This window comes from Prunus mume, linkage group LG2 (genome assembly GCF_029339155.1).
Source record: "Prunus mume cultivar Tortuosa linkage group LG2, ASM2933915v1, whole genome shotgun sequence".
NCBI lineage: Eukaryota > Viridiplantae > Streptophyta > Magnoliopsida > Rosales > Rosaceae > Prunus > Prunus mume.
This window is the reverse complement of record NC_142699.1, coordinates 28480677-28500856: the sequence shown is the minus strand read 5'-3', so window position 1 is coordinate 28500856 and position 20180 is coordinate 28480677. Positions and strand designations below refer to the sequence as shown.

Sequence of the window (20180 nt, the reverse complement as noted above, 5' to 3'; positions counted from 1 at the left end):
GAAGCCCACTCTCCACTCTAGAGAGTGGACAAGACGACCCAATGAAATGGGAAATGCGAAGGGTTGTTGGGCAGAGGTGGATACTAAACGCTGGCCAATATTTTCCAGATTTGGTATTGGGTTGGCCAATATGAAGGGTTGTATATGATTAAAAGCAATGGATGGAGGTATTGGGTGGGTTTGGACTTTGGGGGGAGTTGCTGGGTCAGGCCATTTTTAAAAAATTCACAGGTCAAAACGACGTCATTTTGCCGAGGATGTTTTAAAAAAAAGCAACGCTTCTTCTTCCTCGCATGCTTTCTTTCTTTCTCGGGAAAAGCGTCGAACACTTGGTGTGCAGCTCCAAGGGTCTCTCTTCCAGCTCCAAGGGACCTCTAAGCCTTTTTTCATGGGTTCCAAGAGGTTGTGCGACCCCACTGTGGCTCCGTCATTGCATGCAAGATTGGATATGTTCACACTAGTGTGGAACTAGCAAACAAGAAGTAAGAGAACACTAGTCTCAACTTGAACACGATTTAAGGTAGATACACATCTCCAATTGTCTTGAGGTTTGTAGCTCTCGACCTCAGCAACAACTTTCGTGAAGGAATAGAGGTGAAAATCGCAACAGAAACTCACATGCAAAGGCAAATCCGTGCATAACACATAGTACCAGACAAAGATGAGCTATTCGTCCTCAAACTGGCATTTGAGGTGTTTATATTTCTCTGATTGGGCTAATTTTCGGATATGTTCTGCTAGAGAGGCAGATGACCAGAAGGAACTATTTCGTTTTGAGCTCAGTACTTTGATGCTTTGGACCTATGAACAGGTCTGTATGGTTTTGATGAGGTTCTGATAGGTTTTGGGAATTATGATGAGTTTGTGGGACTTTATGTGGGGGAATGAAGAGAATATTTGTGGGACTTGAACTGACCAAACTTGCGACTCACCAAGTACAGGTGTGGGAAGGTCTGACTTGTGGTATTTTAAATTTTGAATTCTCCTAAATTATGTTTGTGCCACTGCACTTCCATAGATCACAACTTCTTCATTAAAATTCCGATTCGAGCCCACTATGTGTCTACTAACTCATATCGACGGGCTCTACGCAACGGTGCCATTCAATTCCTCCAAATCCTACCAAATTAAAAAGTGACCAAAATGATCCTACCCTCCAAGGGCAAAATTGTAAATTCTACAAATTAATTAAATAATAATTAATTTGGGTCAATATGTTACATTTTATTGAAAAATACTCGCAATTCATCTGTATTTCATAATGTTATAAAAACATGCATAATTGTCAATAAATGGAAAAAATAAGATGAATTGCTTCGTCCAAGATCCACACTAAACCTTAACCCCATTATGAAAAGAAAAATAAAATAATTGTCAATTATGCGTGTTTTTATTACATTATGAAATACATATGAATTGCGAGTATTTTTCAATAAAATGTAACATCTTGAAGCAGTAGTTTATTATTATTTAATTAATTTGTAGAATTTACAATTATCTTCTGTATAAACTACTGCTTCGTCCAAGATCTACGCTAAACCTTAACGCCATTAAGGTTAGAGTTTACATGAGTTTGGAAATAAAAATAGAATTTAAAAGTTTGATGACATATCGTATGTTAAGTGGTGAGATTATTTGAGTTGCTTAGATTTACCGAAATGCGGATAAATGCACGGAGCCTAAATGCAGAAGTTCAAGATCCCAGAATACCTATATATTAACTTTGTTTTCATGCAATGAGTTATAAGGATAACAATGTTTTTATATATATTTTTGTTAGCTACTTCCTCAAAATACACGATGATGTTGAAAATAATTTTATACTATACGGTCAAGTTTTATATTTATAGTTTTTTTAAAAATATCTGGGCTCATAGTTTTCTCCAAATTTTTTTAGTTGTCCAGGTTGATAACTAGAACTAACCTTAATTTTGCGACAAGGAAAATTCACTACCTTACTCAAAAGAAAAATACATATATCAAAAATAACAAGAAGGCTACCCCAATCCAACTAGTATATTACACCATAAACATGTATACATCCTTCATCTCATCTCACAATTCTCAGATGCCAAAATCCAAATCGATGTCTTCACTATCTGAGCTTCCCTCTTCAAAATCACTGCCCACATCAATGACGTCTTGGGCAGGCTGGTAACTAAGGGCCCCTTGATGCTCATTTCCTCTCCGACGCCGCCGCAAGTACATGTACTGGATCACAGGAGGTGAATTTTGTTGTGGTACCTGCCCATCATTATTGATCCTGACCCCTTGTTCTTGATGAGGCCTTTGGGGTCGGATAACAGAAGAACTAGAAGGACCAGCCTGGTTTGGGTTATTCAAAGCCAACTGATCTCTCTGCGGTGCTTGGTTTTGGACAGGCAAGAGGGGTTTTCTGTTCAAACCCAGCAAAGGGTTGCTAGGGTTTGATGTGCTGGCAGATGTGGAGGGTATTTGGGTGAGGTTTACTGGAGAAGGAGGAGGAGGAACAAGGGGCTGGGATGGAGAAGATGAGGTGTTTGGATGAAGGTTTTGTCTGGCCATCTGAGAAGTCATGCCCTCGTCTTCTAAGTGTGAAGCTAAATAGTGAAGATATAGGACTTCAATGCCCCCTTGGACTACACTGTTACACATGGAACATGAGCTTTCTGGCTTTTCCACTGGATCATGACCCTCCTTCGACAGAAAAACATCGTGGTACCAGGAGGTCGTGATGTAGCCGTACATGGGTAATGGGAGAAACAGGCTTGAAGAAGGCTGCAAAAGTGAAAGGAAAAACAAGAGCAGGGATGCAAGTAATTTGTAGCAGCAATACTTCATTTTTCAACTTAGGGAGTTGGTGAGGCTATCTAACTGAGGGTGGGTGGGGAGGGTTGGTATTGAGAGATTGTGAGGTGAAAATTGAGAGAGATTGTATGAGGTAAAATTCCGCAAGATAGTAAAGTAGGCTCTGTTTATAATATGGTAGTAGGTAACTTATATTTATGTTGCAAATCTGGGGTGCAATGAAAAAATTTATGGCAATTTATTCAAGTCTGAAATTTATCTTGCATGGGTCACGTGACCTTAGGCGTTATGAGGAATAAGCTTTGACTTGACATACTACGTCATTTTACTGACGTGGCCAGCAGTTAGGACTGATTTTCAGACATATCAAGGGATTCCGATTCCAATTCCAATCCATAAAATTTTTAAATGAAAATTCTATTCCAATTCCATTCCAAAATATTTTGGAATTTCAATATCCAGTCCGATTAGGAAAACTCAGAATTTTCTGAACTTATATATATTTCGGATTTTTTTAGATAATTTTGAAAACTAGTTCAAAATTTTAAACATGCTCAACCATTTGAATTATTAGAATTGGCTCAAAATTTTAAACTCGTACAAACACTTGAAAAACTATTATATTCTAGTACATGGAAGTTGGTATCCTTTATGTAATAACTTGTCTATATCTATTTGGTCATTAAATTATATTTACTTCAACATGAAATTAGTACTTGTATATGTAGTCTAAGCTTGAAACCCCAATATATTTTGGATTTCAGATTTTTTCAGAATTTTGAGATACACTCCAATTCCAATATCTAACTTTTTCGGAACTTTTGGATGTTTGAATTGATTTGGACTTGCCAAAATTAGAAATTTTAGGACCGAAATCTAATTTTCCAATCCAACTTACACCCCAAAGTCTGACTATTCAAACCAAAGCAGCTGTTAGTATTTTGTATACATGTTAACCATATAATAGTGGAGTTAAACATTAGTTACAATGTCGTTTACGGTTTAAATTAGGCAAGTCAATGAGTGACTCATTGGTCCGAATTTTGACGATGGACAAGTTAGAAAATGGGAAGCAATGTAAAATTATGTGAAACTACTAGTGTAAGCTAGTTGTTTCTTTTCTTGGATTGCACAAAGCGGTATAATTGTTGTTTATATGAACTAGTAAAATTAATAACAAATATTTCCTTATGTAAAACAATCTAAACGGGAGAAAAATAAAAAGAATTAATTGGGTGGTGGCTTTGCTTTACAATGCATGGTGCCTGATTTATATGGTTATAGTTATCAAAATAAAAATTAGGGTTAGGATGTTAGGAAGTTTTTGGAATACAAGAGTTGTTTCAAGTAATCATCTTTTGAAAGAAAAACTCAATAATGGTGTTTAGGGAAAAAGAAATGGGATGAATAGGAAACAGGGGTGGAAATATATAAGCACTCATACAAGACTATTTTATTTTGGTTGGTAAGGCCAAACTATTTTATTTAAGGTGGTTTAATTTTCACCCATAAAAGAAATGAATTTGGATTATCTCTTTAAAAAATTTAGTGTTTCTTGTTAAAATTAACTGCCCATGTCTATGGTTTCTATTTAATTCTCTCTGTGATATAAGTCTTAACCCTTAAATCCTAAAATCTAAATCCGAAAACAATCTCTATTCGGACGCAAGGATAGTATTAACAACGCAAATATAAATACAATATCTTATTTCCAAAAAAAGAAAGGAAATAGTGAAATATTGGCACATTCACTTATGAATTAATGTGTATGTATGCTGGGATCCAATGTATCGGTACATTGTTTTATCAACGGCCGGATTTTAACTTTTTTTAATTCAATGGCTAAAAAGTGCAATACACCGGTGCATTTGATGTGACACGGAAGGACAGTTGTAAAAATCTAATGGCAAAATAATTGGAAGTACACAGCAAGAGAACTTCATGAAAGAAAAAACTTCCATCTTCTATTATTATTATTTTAAATCAAAGCAGGACGCATACAACCGGTTGCAGCCAAGAATTAGTCCTACGCCTAGGCTGGAAATTCAGAAAAACGGCTACAATTAATAATTATTCATGCTTCTAGAGCTTCAGGGTCAAATCCAGATTATCTGAACTTGCTTCACCAATGTTTCCAAGACGGTCCAATTCATAATTCACCGGCGGAAGAGGGCGCTCCAGCTGACTGAGAAGCGGCATGGTGCAATCACTGGAAAGATTGTCCTCCTCACTCGCCATGCGCGCCGCGGTTTCATTAGCAGATTGCATCACCATGTAATGCGACCCAACAACTCCCTGGTTAACGTTAACGTTAACGTTTCTTGGCAGTGCATAAGGAGAAAGTTGTTGTTGTTGTGGATATGGATATTGATGATGAGGCGGCGGCGGTGCAAAACCAATTTGGTTATTATGAACATCATGGAAAGGGTTTCGTTGATTAAAAGGGTTTGACAATGGAAATACAGGATTGCTTCGGATCGGAGGGTTAGTGTTGGTTTGCTGAGTGAGCTGCCTTAATCTTGAGGCTGTGAGGCCATCATCCACTATGTGAGACTCTATGTGGTTTATGAGGGCTTGGGTGCTCATAAACACACGGTCACATATTCTACATGCAATTTCTGTTGAACCACTCGGCATCGATGCCGGGCCACAGTTCGAACCATGCACATTTCCACCATGCCTCATGTTCCAGTTGCAGCCAGACATGGTTATTGAGTTTGGGAAACCCAGGTTGAAGAAGGAGAAGAAAATGCTGGAGAGGGTTCTAGGGGTTTTTTTGTTTTTTGTTTGGAGCCTCAAGGCAAACTAGGAATGATGGGGTGCACAAATAGCCTTGGAGCATAAAGGAATTTATAGGTGGTTTTCATTCCCATTTCTAAAAAGTGTGTTACTTTGTAGTTGCATGCAACTCATTCATGATTGCCAAATTGGATTTTGTTGTCTATTCAGAAAGTTAATGCATTTTTCAGGAAAAAACTTTGACTCATATGGTGCTCATGAATTTGTTACCAAAACAAAACCCTAGTGTTGTGCTCAAAAAGGAAGGTTAATGAATGAGAGGCAACGAAGATATAGAAAAGATGCTAGTGTTTTTATTAAGAAATCTATGGGCTAGGCCAGAAGAATGCATTAATTTCTAGATATTGCATTAAAGAAATTACAAAGACAATAGAAAATAAATTAATTCTTAATTTGATTATAATTTTTCTGTCATCTTTTATTTTTCCTGCCATCTCATTATAATATTTATTTTCTTTCACTTCTGGTAATTTATTCAAAATTTTCAATGACCTTCCTTTTCCTCTGCTGCTAAATTTTCAACTATATCCTTTTCAGGAAGGAAAACAATGTGTGCATTGCCTGTATTCTCATATAGGATATCCTTCCATATATGAAAAGAAAGACTTGATTTGTCATAATATATATGTAACCATATCCATGGATAGTTATTAGCACACACCTGGATAATTATTAGCACACATCTAAAGCAATGTAATTAAACTTGAATTAATTTTGCGAGTTGCGTTTATCTCGTGCGGGCAAGGGAGTTGTCATAACACACTATGGCACTGTAATTATGCAAAATGCATATGGCTAATTTAGTAGATAATTAATTGCTTCGGCCAAGAAAGGTTACCTCTTTAATTAAAAATGTAGCCACTTCATTATTTGAGCACCTATGTAAGGAAGGTACAGGAATTACAACTAAACTCTGACGGTGACAAATGTACTGATTGGTCATACCATAGACTTTGCAATATTGTACACGCCCGTTAGCACGACACGATTTCTTATGGGAAAAAATTAGTATTCAAGTCAGGGCTTAATGGGTCATGTTGAAAACAGATTGACCTATTAGCCACCCGTTAAACGAGTCACGTTTTGTGAATTCACGAATATCCGTTAAGAGTATGGGTAGTTTTGTAATTTTATATAGCTTATTTTATGTCTTTTCTCCTTCTTTCTTCTCTTCCTTCTTCCCTCCCCCAACTCTTCTTCTATGGTTGATTTTTAAAAAATTAAAAAAAATTAAATAGTGAAACAGGTAGTGCCATGTCGTGTCATTCGTTATTTTAACAGTCATGTTGTATCTAGTATTTTTTATCTGTTAACTTAACAAGTCGTGTCGTGTCAATTTATATGAAGACAAAAAACACGACTTGTTAGCATTTGTACTAAAAAAAGCCAAACTACCAATATGGAAATTGTTTTTTATTTTGTTTTTTGAGAGGGACAATTGTTTATTTATATTACTGAGTACTATAGTTTAATTGAAAATTAGTCTTTTTTTTAATTTATTGTTTTATTGGAATTGACAATGCTAGTACATTGTCATTAGGTTGATTTGGAAGTTGAAAAAAAATATGTATAAAAGTTGCATTGCAAATTAGCATTTTAAAACCTAAGGACCAAAATATAGGTGTTTCGGCCTATTAATTTTGGGCTTTAAAACAATAAAAATAATTTGAAAATGAGTGTGGATTAAAAATCGAATACCCACCAAACCAAATCGAGAATCTCGATAAATTCGACCGACCTAAACCAATTATATTAGTTACGGTTTTGCCAAATCATTACCAACATATATGGTTGATTTGATTTATGATTTAAGCCTTAAATTGAACCAAAACGAACCGTTGCCACCCTAATTAGCAATCCTCTTTAATATGAAACATATTAAGTTATTTGGAATATATGACCTAATGAAAAACGAATTCAGGAATTAAAAGTCAATTTGGGATTGCTGTCACTTTTTTAAAAAAACAACTTATGTTGTCCTTTGAAAATAATAAGATGTAAAGAAAAGCATTTTCATGTTTGATAAACAATATTTTTAAAGTGAGGTTAGTATAAAAAAGAGTGTCCAAACTATTTGGTAAATTTTTATATAAAACTATTGAAACTGTAAATAATTATTAAAATAAACATAATGTGTTATGTGCTAATCATGTGTGGTGGTGGTGGTGGTGACGAAAAGGTGGAGGTGAACATGGAGGAGGAGGTGGTGGTGATGGTTGTGGAGGTGGAGGTGGAGGTGAAGGTGGTGGTGGTTGTGGAGGTGAAGGTGGAGATGAAGGTGGTGGTGAAATAGGTGGAGGTGGTGGTGGTGGTAGTGATGATGTTCAGCCGTTTTATATTTGTTTATGTGATGGTAGGGTAAAGTTCTTCGTTGTCTCAAAAACCATTGACTGGTCAACAAGTCAACTTTCTTTAGTGTGCAAGCGTACCACTGCTAGCAATGAAAATTCTAGCAGACTTCTTAAAAATAGATAACTTGCACCCCAAGTTACCGATTTCTAAACAAGTGATTGTGAATTTGGGTGAGGAATATCTCTTAAGTAAGTTATTTTCTTGCCTTAGACTGGTGAGGACTTCACAATTTTTCACAGTACAAAAACTGGTAGTTTTGGCTAGAATAAATAATAAGAAAGTGGACTGTTTTAGGCAGAATTGCCTTTTACAAAGCTCAAAATGGAAGACCAACTCTAAAAAGACAAAAAGAGGGCTAGACTTCAATTTCTGCCTGGATAAATGCTTCTTATCCAGGCTGGATTGGATATGTCTGTGTTGGACTGGACTATCAACACCTTCAACTGTCAAGTTTTAGCTGTAAATCGATACCAACATTCGAGTTTGGCAGAGCTTTAATTTATTTCAAGCCCTGGAAGGCTTTTTGAACGGGCAGAATTGGGACATCTTCATCGGAAGGGGCGAAGTGGTTGGATTTGATGATTACTGAGCTGGAACTACACTATAGTACCTGTTCTGCTTGATCAAGGCTCTCCATAAATTTGTTGAAGTTTTCATATTTGTAAAGCCCAAACTCTGCTTGATTTGGCTTATACTGAACCAAATTTGTAACAAGAAAAATCTCGCTTTGAATGACTATTTCTCTAAAACTGAACTGAAGTTAGAGATTCTGGATTGTAGCTAACTTGTTTCTTGTGGCTCAATGAGCTATTGGTTGCTTCAGTGTTTTGAAGGTTTTTGAGATCAAGTGATCATTTTGAGTTTTTGGTTTTTTGATTGATTTTTTGGTTGTCTGATTTGTTCACCTCCTCTCATATTTATAGAAAATGCTAGAGTAAAGCTTCTAATCTTTTAATAATGGGTGGCAGATTTTCCAAAAGAAAGATCTTTTATTTGAAATGCAAAGAAAAATGGAAGTTATCTATTTTGGCAGAGAAAAACCATCAACAGTCAGTTCTTTATATTGATCACTTCTCTGCTTTTTGAAAGAAAAACCTAATCTCTTTTGCCCTATGATTTATCTTTGTAAGAGTTCAATATGCCGTGATGGTTGGTTTGATTTTCCAGATTAACAACTACCTGCACCCTACTTATCTTTTTAGAAAATATAGTCTGCTTATCCCTTGGAAATAATGCATGTCCTAATGTAGAATTATATAGAAAGGGATTTCGATCTTTTGTCTGCAGATATTCAGAGACGTCTTCTTTTTATACCTGCCTTCATTAATTATCTGCTAGTTTCTCTGTGATAGTTGAAATTGTTGACTTTTTCAAGTCAAGTAATCACGTGAGTTTTTCTGAGAATAGACTTTCAAAAGTCTGCTGACTTTGTACTCTGGGCTTTGTGATCCATGGTGAGCATTTAGAAGCTGGGCCCAATCCAATTCTTCTTTTAGTTTTTATCGATATGCTTTAGTGTCGATTGCCATCTAATTTTGACATTTTTACAAATCTGCCATTTCATAAAAGACGTGGGCTTCTGATGTGGATTAGGCCTTCTCTTTTTGGAATCAAAGCCCAGTCTTCTGTTTCCTTATTCCTGGCTTCTCTGTGAGAAGTGGGCTGACGTGTGAATTCTTTTTAGGCCCAAACAGATGATAAAGGCGGTGGTAGGGTTGGAGGTGGTAAACGATGTCATTTATAAAAATTAATGACGCTATTATGGGAATTGAAAAAAAAAATTCATTAAAGGCTCATCTCTGTTTCTTTTGAAAGCACCTTGAAAAGCAACCTAGATGCTGCTTTTAAAAGCTGCTATCAAAATGCCATTTTTTAAAAATACTGAGGATATTTTATTTTTACTAAATACCTTAGACTGCTTAACTTTAAAGTGAAGCAGGTTTTTGGCAACAATAAAAAAAAGACAATTCCAAATGGGGCCTAAGTATATAGGCAAAAAGTCACTTATGATCCTTGTGGTTTAACATTTTTACCACTAAAGTCCCTGATCATTCTTATCCCTTTGGTTTTCAATTAAGCAAATCAATGAAAATATCCAATTTCTGTCAAATTAGAGTAATTGTTGTTTCTTATTGAAGGACATTTTAGTCCAAAAATAAAGGTTGGGAATCGTGGGCCCAAGCAAGGGGAAGTTGGTGGCTAAGGTAGGATGGTAAAGATGGTGGGCTCAGGTGCAGAGGGAGGAGGCGGCGAAGAGGAGAACGAGAATGATCTGAAGTTCTTGATTTGAATCCACTTAAACTAGAGTGAGACCTAGACGCCAATGAGGAAATTTGTCTCAGCATAGAGGAGGGCGGCAAGGGTTGTGAGGGGTAAGGAGGTGAAAGTGGCAAGTAGGAAGTAGCTGAAGAAGACGAGGGAGAGCCAGACGCCGAAGAAGGCAACATACTTGAAGATGAGGATGTCGATGATGTAGGAGACCATGAAGCCTAGGGTTGCGATCACCGACTAGCCGACGAGGTCGAAGAGGAAGGCAGCGCATGGGACTAGGGCGACGACGATTCGGGCGTTACGGGTATGGTGATGGTTTGAGGAGCCATTGCTCAAGGGTCTGGGGATCAGTGTCCTTTTCTTTCTCCTTTCTTGTTTTTTGCAGCCTCTGTTTTGGGACCCGAAATGCCCTTGAACAAGTAATGGCAGTTACTCTAATTTAACATAAATAGGAGATTGTCCTTAAATTGCTTAAATTGAAAATCACAAGGGCAAAAATAAAAGCAAATTAAAATCACAAGAACCTTTGTAATAAAAGTGGTAAATCACAAGAACCAAAAGTGTCATTTTGCCTAAAATATAACTAGTGGATAGATTTAGGAACCATTGAACTAAACTAGCATATAGCATCCATCATTCAAAGGAGATAACTAGAGACACCTTTTTATACTAATTCTACGTACGAACTATGGGGCCGAATGATAACGGATAGATTCTTATTCTCTCCTTTTTAATGTTGTGACGTGTGTGGTGTACCTTTTATCAATGGGAGAAAGGGAATTCAAGCTTATAAACCTGATTTAGCATTGGGAAGAAAAATATCATCAAATCAACATCAAATCAATAGCTAATTAGTAACAGAGTGCGATTACTCAATTATCTACATTCTGGTGCGTGACTTTTTCTCATTTACTTACGACTAACTGCTAAGCACAAGGGAAATTTAACATGAATGACAGCTAAACCAAATATAGCAAGAAAGATACAGAAGCAAACTTTTCCAATTCCATGCGAAGTGGACAAAAAGCCATGTTTCAAAAATTGCACCCGGTTTTCCATTTAGATAATAAACAATGGGGAAGGGGGAACAAACAAACAAACATAGATCATAAAATAATGCACATGAAGCAGCTCAAGGCACGTATTTTAAGCAAAGTCATTATCTTCTGGTGAAGAAAAATCACGAAAGACGTATTTATTACAGCTACCAGTATCTCAAATATATAGACAACTCCCTGAAGTGAGATGGTTAAATCTCTTTCTTGGGTGAGTCTCCGATGCATCAGAATGGCAAGAATCCATGAAGATGGTGAAACAGGGATAGTTCTAAGGTGAAACTTCATTGAGCTTTTCAACTGTGAATGAACCCAACAATGGATACACATATACAGAGTAACTTTGTAAAACCATTATAGTGCTGACATCTTTGATAGATACTACATAAGGAATCTTGACACAAGCATTTTATCAGATGGATCAGGCTTCATTTCCTCTTTCCCGTGCCGATTGAAAGGAGTTCAAAGCTCCGAAGCGTATCATCACGGCCGCCTCTTGCGGCTGCAGTTCGGGTGAAAGATGTTTTGGAATCATACCCAGGTTGAATCCTTTGGGCGGTGGACAAGCGACCACTACTTGAGACTAGCCGGCTTGACCTACTTTCGCTAGGCTCACCGGAGGAGCTTGGCCGGCTGCTTGATATGACAGGCCTCTTTGAGGTACTGCCATTTCTAGATGAACTACGAGCCCTTTCCGAATCAGGTTGCTGCAAGAAACATGCAACTGCATTAGGCTCCATTAAGGAAATAATAAGCATTTAAATCATTTGAAGACATAATACAAGACATAAACCAGCTTACAAACAATAGGCATGAGAATGTTGGAAACACTCACCACATCTTTGGACGACGGCGCATCATCAGTCAGTCTATGTCTCGAGTGATCACCATAACCATGACCAGAACTATTCCTTCTAGAAAATGCCTCAACTGCACCTGAGAATCTATCTCGAAAATCTTGTGCCACTGCTAAAAACATAAAAATATATCTTACTAAAACAGTAGTAAAGCCTTATTCGCCTTCTCCATACCAAACATGAACTAAAATGAAATGTTAAAAATATCCATTGAATTAAACAAAGTCCAATAGACCCACTGCTATGTGAATACTTAGGGGAACACAAATAAACAGATAGACCCAGCACTTGAAAAATGAAAATAGAAATCAAAAGCAAAAGCAAAAGCCGTACTTAAGAATCCCGATCCATGACCCATATTAAAGAAATTGTAAAAATCTATATCAGCATATAAATGTTTAAAAACCGATGCATTCAAGCCTTGCTTGAGAAAATAACAAACCTGAAGGCCTTTCTGTTCTTTCTGCAGATGGTCCAGGGTTTAAAGCTGGTTTTGCACTTGACTGCTAGAAGAAAACACATTCAGATAAAGTAAGAATCATTGCCCAAACACACAGAAAACTGAAGATTTATTTTTTCTTCTTTACATAGAAAATCCCCAACAAATTAAGTACTGACTCGTGATCTAGAACTGGAGCCAATTTGTGGATACTTCAATATAGTCCAATCAAATACATAGTCAAATTGATATCCTGCACCAAGTACAATCAGTAGACCAATAAGTTCAACATTTTTTAAGAGCTGCCAATTAGATTCATCATGAAGGTTAAAGAATAATGCATTCATGACATACACATTAAAATTTGGGCTTAAAGAGCCTACAAGCTAACCTTCTCGAATAAAAAGGTCCCGGAAAAGCCTCTTCAGGTATGAATAATCTGGTTTATCTTCAAAGCGTAATGATCGGCAGTAATGGAAGTATGACGTGAATTCTGATGGATATGATTTGCAGAGAACCTGTAAGTAAAATATCAGTAATTCATATACATTCAGTAAACCGTCAATAAAAAATCGAACAAGATCACAGAATGAGGCATGAAATAGGATTGTGCAAAAGAAAGAAACGAGTGGAATGAAAAGGGAAAGAAAAGATAAGTGGTCTCTCATAAGGTAGAGGAAAGGTGAAAGCAAAATGCAGCCAGCCATTTTAATGCTTCCCCCAAGTTGGAATAAATAAAGGCATTGACTGCTACAAGCTGTAAACTTGCAGTTGTACTGTTTTACCCTCATTAAGGTTTTTTTGGTTGGTCTGCTTTCAGGTTTTGGGGTAAAAAAGAAAAGCTCCATCCCTTCTACATAAAATGCCAGTATACCAAACTTGAGGGTAAAATGCACTCCCCGCCATCCTCTCCATTTACTATCCTTCTATCCTTCCCTATCTATTAATCTTATTCTCCTTCCTTCGTACCAAACATTGTATGAAATGTCACTAGAGAATTCATTGTATTGGTATACACTACACAGAGAGCAAACGATGAGCTATCCTCTCCATTTACTATCCTTCTATCCTTCCCTATCTATTATTACTGTACTCCTTCATTCGTACCAAACATGGTATAAGAAGTCATTAGAGAATATAGTGTCTTGGTATACACCACAGAGAGAGCAAGCCATGATACCTCAATTGGAGTAAGCATCTTCTTTTCACTGATCTTGTCATATTTCTGCTTTTTAGTACCTGCTTTCAAGCCCTGCCAGGGAAGGCTGAAACAGATAATAATACAACCATGTTAAACATGTGAATGAACTCGAAGACGTGAATAAACAAAATATACTGGTAATTTAGGCATTTCAGACAAAAATACAACCTCCCCCTCAGAAAATACATAAGCACATAACCAAGAGATTCAAGATCATCCCTTCTGCTTTGCTCTGCAAATAAAATTAGTATCACAATTAATAATATGTAAATGATTGGTAATTCCAGGAAACAAACTCATCCTAAAACATCAACTCCAATAAGTTTAAGGTGACCAACCAACACCAAGGTGAGTGTTAACACTTGCATAGCGAGCTGTTCCTGTCAGATTCTTGTTTTCCCTGTCAGAAATGCCACAACAAGAACTTTGGGTCATTAAAAATAACAAAACAAAAAGAAAAGCAAAAGAACAGGTTTTGATAGTCATAGGAGGTTACATAAAATTCTCTCCCCAACAGTTTGATCATCAGATGCATAAAAACACAGCAAGGATAGCAGCATTGTAAAACATATGAACATTAAGATGCCTATTGTTGAAAATTTAAGTAAGAAATTAAAACTTGTAATATAATTGTAATGCCATTTTTGTGTTCAGTAATACACGTGAGCTAATAACCTACCATAACAACCTTTTTAATCTGTATTTTTGGTCCAATGTTCAAGCTCCTACTCAAGTCATTTAATTAGTTATGATGCTCAGTTAAATGATAGATGTAATCCCTGAATATAAGGACATAAGAAGATGTAGAATTGAACCAAAGTTCAATAATTGTCAGTCATTGACAATTTGTTTTGGTTCAAATAACATAATTATCAATAACAAGGGAATTGTTAATAATTCATAAAGTCTGAAATTAAAGGATAATCATCTTAAACCAAACCAGATGATTCAACTGACAACTACAAAATTCAGAACCTCTCATAGTTTTTATGGATATTTCTAATATACCCAAGTGGTCCAAACCAACAAGAGAGAGAGAGAGAGAGAGAGAGAGAGAGAGAACACTCTCAGTTTACAATTTTCTCAAGTCTTGCTATCTCGCCACCTGATTTACTCCCATTTTCACTCTGGCTTAAAAAGAACATAAAAATAAAAATAAATAAATAAAATGAAGTTAAAGCTTGTTTCAGAGTTATTGTTATGTTTGTCTCGGTTTCCAAGTTGTCACCATCCCAATCTTCAGTTTCAGCCCAATTCTTGTTTTGGCTCCCAGTTACCCTATTTTAAAGAACAAAATACCCATAAATTTTGATCGATATTACCGACATTCAGTGGGTTTTTGGGAGTCTATCAAGGAAATGAGGATTTTTGCCTCAGATTTGCACCGATCTCTAACTTACCAGCATCTCAGGTCATATCTCTGAGATGTCAGGAAAGGGTCCCTTTGTTGGTTCAGTTGAAACCCAAGATGAGTTGCTCATCATTTTAAACACTGGATGCAAGTGTAACCAATAACCTTTAATATAAGAAAGCTTCAACAGTTCAAAGCTAGCCTTTTACCAGTTAAAATAAACGAGGGGGAATATGAACTTAGGCCCTCCTTTTTAGATAAGATGTGTGGCTACCAATTGGGCTATGCCTCAGCCACCAAAACTACAACATGGTGTTGAACATCAAGGGAGCAAGATACAGTAGAAACAAGGGAAGCCACGAGAAACTAAAATACTACAAAATAATTCATTATATTTGATACCTGTATGGTATGTGCTTGTGCGTTTGAAGATCTCTATACTTTTTTGCAAGGCCATAATCAATGATATATACCTGCATCAGAAACAAAATAGAGCAAAGAAATGTTCAATGCCTGTTGGGAGGCCATAGTGAATAGTTAATTTAGTACTGCACTCAGTTTCATTTGATCTTGGCAAGATGATTAAGCTACATGAAAGCAATAGTAAGATTAGAGGAGTTTCACTTCCTAAGTTTGAGCCATCATGAAAAGGGAAAAAGAAACATATAAATGTGATATAGCAATACTAAAAACAACAGATTTTATAGAAAGTGCAGACAATGTATAAATACATTGTAGTTGTGATATGGGTCAGTAATTGTATCCCCACAACAATCCAGAGTGGTTAGGGAAAAGATAAGCCTCATCAAAGATACTGACAGGACATGTCAGATGCATGACAGTGTTCTAAGAAAGAAGCAGTAGAGATTAAAGCAAACAAAAGGCAGTTCTCCATCACAGTACGATAAATGGGAGGTAATTGTTCTAACTTGATTGTTTTCAACATTTTAAATATACACTGTTTATCCTTCCAAGCATATCTATTTATGTTGTTTTTAGAAGGAACTGGTGTGAATTATGTTTTCCTCCACTACTCAAGTGAGCTTCAAGCTTTCTATCAATTTACCATAATGCACCAAGGACATTTTTGTCATAAAAATGGTACAGATCCCTGTAAATCAGCTGCGACCTTGTGGAAACAGGAGTTTATAGTGTAATTTGTGATGCCCAAATAACATATTTGTCACAGTGCATAGACATCAAGTCATAAAAATCAACTATTGATCGCCAGATACATTTTCACTTAATTGACTCTTTCATTTCATCAAATTAACTGTAATATGATAACCTTGAGCTTAAAAATATATAATCATGTCTCTTAAATTATTGCACCTTCTACAAGCCCTCAACTCAGAAACACTGAAAGTTCACTAGAGTTGCATCAAGTCTTAATGAACTCAACAAAAGACAACTTAAACAATTCATAAATATCCGTGGGAAGTGAAGAAAATAATTTAAAGGGTTGAGCTTGAGAGTTTAAATAATAATATTTTGTGGTACAAAAAGTTAAAAGGGAGAGTGAAAGTAGAAGAACTTGCAAATTGATACATCTATACAATAATCATCATGCCTGCAACAATGCCCATGACACATACTCTTGCATGGGCCTATTTTAGGCTTTATAGGTATTAAGATTATTTCTCATGACATTCAGTCCCAAACATAGGTATTAAGATTATTTCTCATGACATTCAGTCCCAAACATCCAAGAATTCAGATGGAAGTGACCACAAAGAATCTTAAGTAGAAATGAAGGATTCACAATGCATCTGTATTCATGCGAAAAAATTCCAATGCGTGCATGAAAAACAGTGATGACCCTTAGAAAAAGAATCACCCTAGAGACTAAATGTACCTGATTAGCTTTGCGTCCCAGACCCATTAAAAAGTTGTCAGGCTTTATATCACGGTGAAGAAATCCCCGTGAATGCATGTACTCAACTCTGTTTATCTACAGAAAATAACAAGGGAGCATAAGCATGGCACCCAAGTTAACGACATAAGTAATTTGATAACTTACTAATTGATCTGCAAGCATCAAAACTGTCTTCAAAGAGAACTTCCGATTGCAATAGTTGAACAAGTCTTCTAGGCTTGGCCCAAGAAGGTCAATAACCATGACATTGTATTCACCTTCAACTCCGAACCATTTAAGATGGGGTACACCCGCTAAATGCATTGCAAAATACATAAGTTTAGTTTGGCCTTTGAAAATAAATATTCACATTACAAAAGAAAAGAAAAGGAAAAAAAACACTATAGAGTAACCCACTTCCTCCTTGAAGAAGCATGTACAACTTTGACTCATAATGAAGCTGAGGGTGTTTTGTCTTCACGGATTCCTGAGGGAGCAAAAACAAAAATGTTTAGATTGAAGTACTCTGTCTTGTGCAAGGTGGATTTTAACTACTAAAGAGAACCATCTAAACCATAGAGCATCTAAACCTTCAATTTCAAGCCAATCACATAGTGGGGCCCAATTTGTTTCTTAACCTTTGGTAAACTTAAACCAAACAAAATTCTATGCACACTCATAAAAAGCATCTCCACTAGCTCCTCCCATCTCTCCACTGTCTTGAATATCTGTCAACTACTTCCACCAGCATGGATAACCTTCAGTGTTGTAATACTCAATCACATACTAAATTACGATCACAAATTGTGCAACGTTATCACAAACCACTCACAACAAAAATACTCTAGCCACTATAGAGGGTATTTACAAATACATGTGATTATAATTTCTTGAATTTAAAACAGCACGTATTGAATCTGTTCTGCACTTACATGCATATTTACTCATAAGTAAAGGTGGGTACGCAAAATGCTAATGCAACTATATGAATGCTAACTGTATTCAGATTCTTAATAGAAACAACCAATTCCAGATGGAGCTACAAGTGTCATATCCACTTGCTTGTATAATCAATGGCTTTTGGTATTCACAACCTCAAATCAAAGACAAATTCAACCAATTACATTATGAAACATAATAATACCGATCGTAGTTTTCAACATATAAGAGCTCAATACCATCCATTTAAATAACAAAATTTCCCCACAACTTTTCGTTTAAAACTAAGATTAATGAAGGTTCCAGACATACCAGCTTGACAGCCACCTCCTCTCCAGTTTGTACATTAATGCCTGAGACAAACCAAACCAACATTATCGTCAAACATCAAAACCAAAGCCAGCAGTTAAAAAAATGAAAAAAGCAAGCAATGCCACTAAAATAACAAAACTTTTGCACCAAACAAGAAAACGGTCACATAAATTGCATACCCAAATAAAGTTCTCCAAAGGATCCGCTACCGATCTTACGTCCTAGCTTGAACTTTCCACCAATAACATGCTCCATGATCTGAATTCCCAATCAAAAACACAATAAGCACAAAACCCCACTTCACCTCCTTAAATTAGAACCCAATCCACTCTAAACTATGATCCCAATCGTTTCCCACTGCTCAAATAGCTCATCAGCAATCCGAGTCAAACTCCTAATCCACTGCTGAGTTAATTGTTTCTATGCAATCTCAGATCCACCAAATTTCAGCATGGATGGAATGTCCAGAAATTCTTACTCTAGCATATCAAGCTTGCAAAAAGAATGCTCAAACCTATAGTATAGTACACACAAAACTGATACAAGATTTGAAAATCTAAAGGAAACCCACTAAACAGTGGAGCCAGAACAAAATTTTGGGGTCATCAAAAAGGCATTTTTCTCGGGAAAGGAGATGAGGGCAAGAATGTGGAGAAAGGGTTTCTTCGCTGCGTAATTATTTTCATGTAAAATGGAAAAAATTTCAGCGTGGGAAAAGAATGGATGGGACTTTGAAGTCGAAAAGGAATCTACCGCTTGAGATTTTCACGGCCCAAAAAGGAACAAATATGAATTTTGGTAAGAAAGAAAGTGATGTTAGGATTGGAGGGGATCTTTGGATCTGGGTTGAGGATAAGGGGTTTTGGGTTTTCTAGGAAAGTTTTGATTTTCTGGTGAAAATTTGGACGGTCTGAGAAAAGGAATATTGGGTTGATAGAGAGGGGAGAGAGGAAGAAGGGAAGAGAAAACAAGGGAAAGATGGATGAGAGTGGATGATTGATGTTAAGGAAAAGCTGGGTATATGACACGATATGATTAGGTTTTTTAATTGCTACATAACTTATAATTAACTTTAATTCTTTTACTTTTTTTATTTTTTGTTTTGTTTTTATTTCTATTTTTTTAATAACATAAAAAAATTGATGACTGATGAGAAGGCTGTGCGTCCATTGTCCAACTACTCCTTCGTAGCTTCAATTCCACTTGAACAAGAAGACACAACTCACTAATGTTTACTTTCCACAAGTATGGTGGGTTCACTATTTTCTTGTATCGAGAAAACCATCCATGTGTAATGTGTGTAGGTCATTTTTCTCGCAACAAATGGTGACGTGATTAACATTTGATGATGTTAAAGTATATGCTCTTTACAAATAAATATTTTTCGTAAATGAGTTATGATCATCCATATTATCATGTTGATGTGAGATTAAGTCCTTTCTTACTAGTTAAAATTAATGAAAATACACTTGTACACTTTCTCTACCATAACAACCTGTTGTTAAAACATACACTTGTTACGTATAAGTCTTTCTCGTAAATGAATTGTCATCATCATACGTATTGTCAAGTTGATGTTTTTTGTGAGGATTCTTGTCAATGCTGTATAATATACAAAAGCAATTTCAATCCTTCTTGACTAAGTATCTGGCAAAGTTTGTTTTTATTTTTAAATGTTTGTTTTGATCATAATAAGTTCTTTTCTAATGTTAGAAAGTGCTTTACGTGAAAATGTTGAACCTGCAATTATTAGACATACAGATCAGTCATCTCTAATTATGTACAAAATGTGGAGGGTTGATAAACATTCTCATCAAGAATTACGTGTAGTTTGAATTTTCATAATCAACTTTCTTCATTTGCCATCATGTATTTGCTGTAGATTTTATTTGAGAACCAATCCTTTTCGGATACTACTGACACAACACGTCAAAGAAATTGGGTTTGTATAACTTCTCTGGG

The 20180-nt window shown here is 36.1% G+C and overlaps 2 protein-coding genes across 5 annotated transcripts; both read right to left on the bottom strand.

The window, feature by feature from the left end:
• Positions 1–4869: 4869 nt before the first annotated feature.
• Positions 4870–5472, bottom strand: LOC103324080 (uncharacterized). Its single transcript, XM_008226114.2, has one exon. It carries the CDS (start codon positions 5470–5472, stop codon positions 4870–4872), a length of 603 nt encoding a protein of 200 aa, XP_008224336.2.
• A 5881-nt stretch (positions 5473–11353) lies between these two features.
• Positions 11354–19251, bottom strand: CKL10 (casein kinase I-like 10). 4 transcript variants are annotated; one of them, XM_008226116.2, is made up of 14 exons: positions 18398–19251; positions 18219–18259; positions 17385–17454; positions 17133–17281; positions 16968–17063; positions 15515–15585; positions 14100–14161; positions 13930–13993; positions 13741–13825; positions 12952–13078; positions 12740–12813; positions 12564–12627; positions 12100–12233; positions 11354–11971 (listed from the first exon to the last, which is right to left on the bottom strand). In XM_008226116.2, the coding sequence occupies exons 1-14, from the start codon at positions 18471–18473 to the stop codon at positions 11693–11695; spliced, it is 1392 nt and encodes a 463-aa protein (XP_008224338.1). In that variant the 5' UTR covers positions 18474–19251; the 3' UTR covers positions 11354–11692. The 4 variants fall into 4 exon arrangements, with proteins under 4 accessions (XP_008224338.1, XP_016647464.1, XP_008224339.1 ...); XM_016791978.2 differs by having other exon boundaries at positions 12100–12230; positions 18398–19246; XM_008226117.3 differs by having other exon boundaries at positions 12564–12624; positions 18398–19246.
• Positions 19252–20180: the final 929 nt, after the last annotated feature.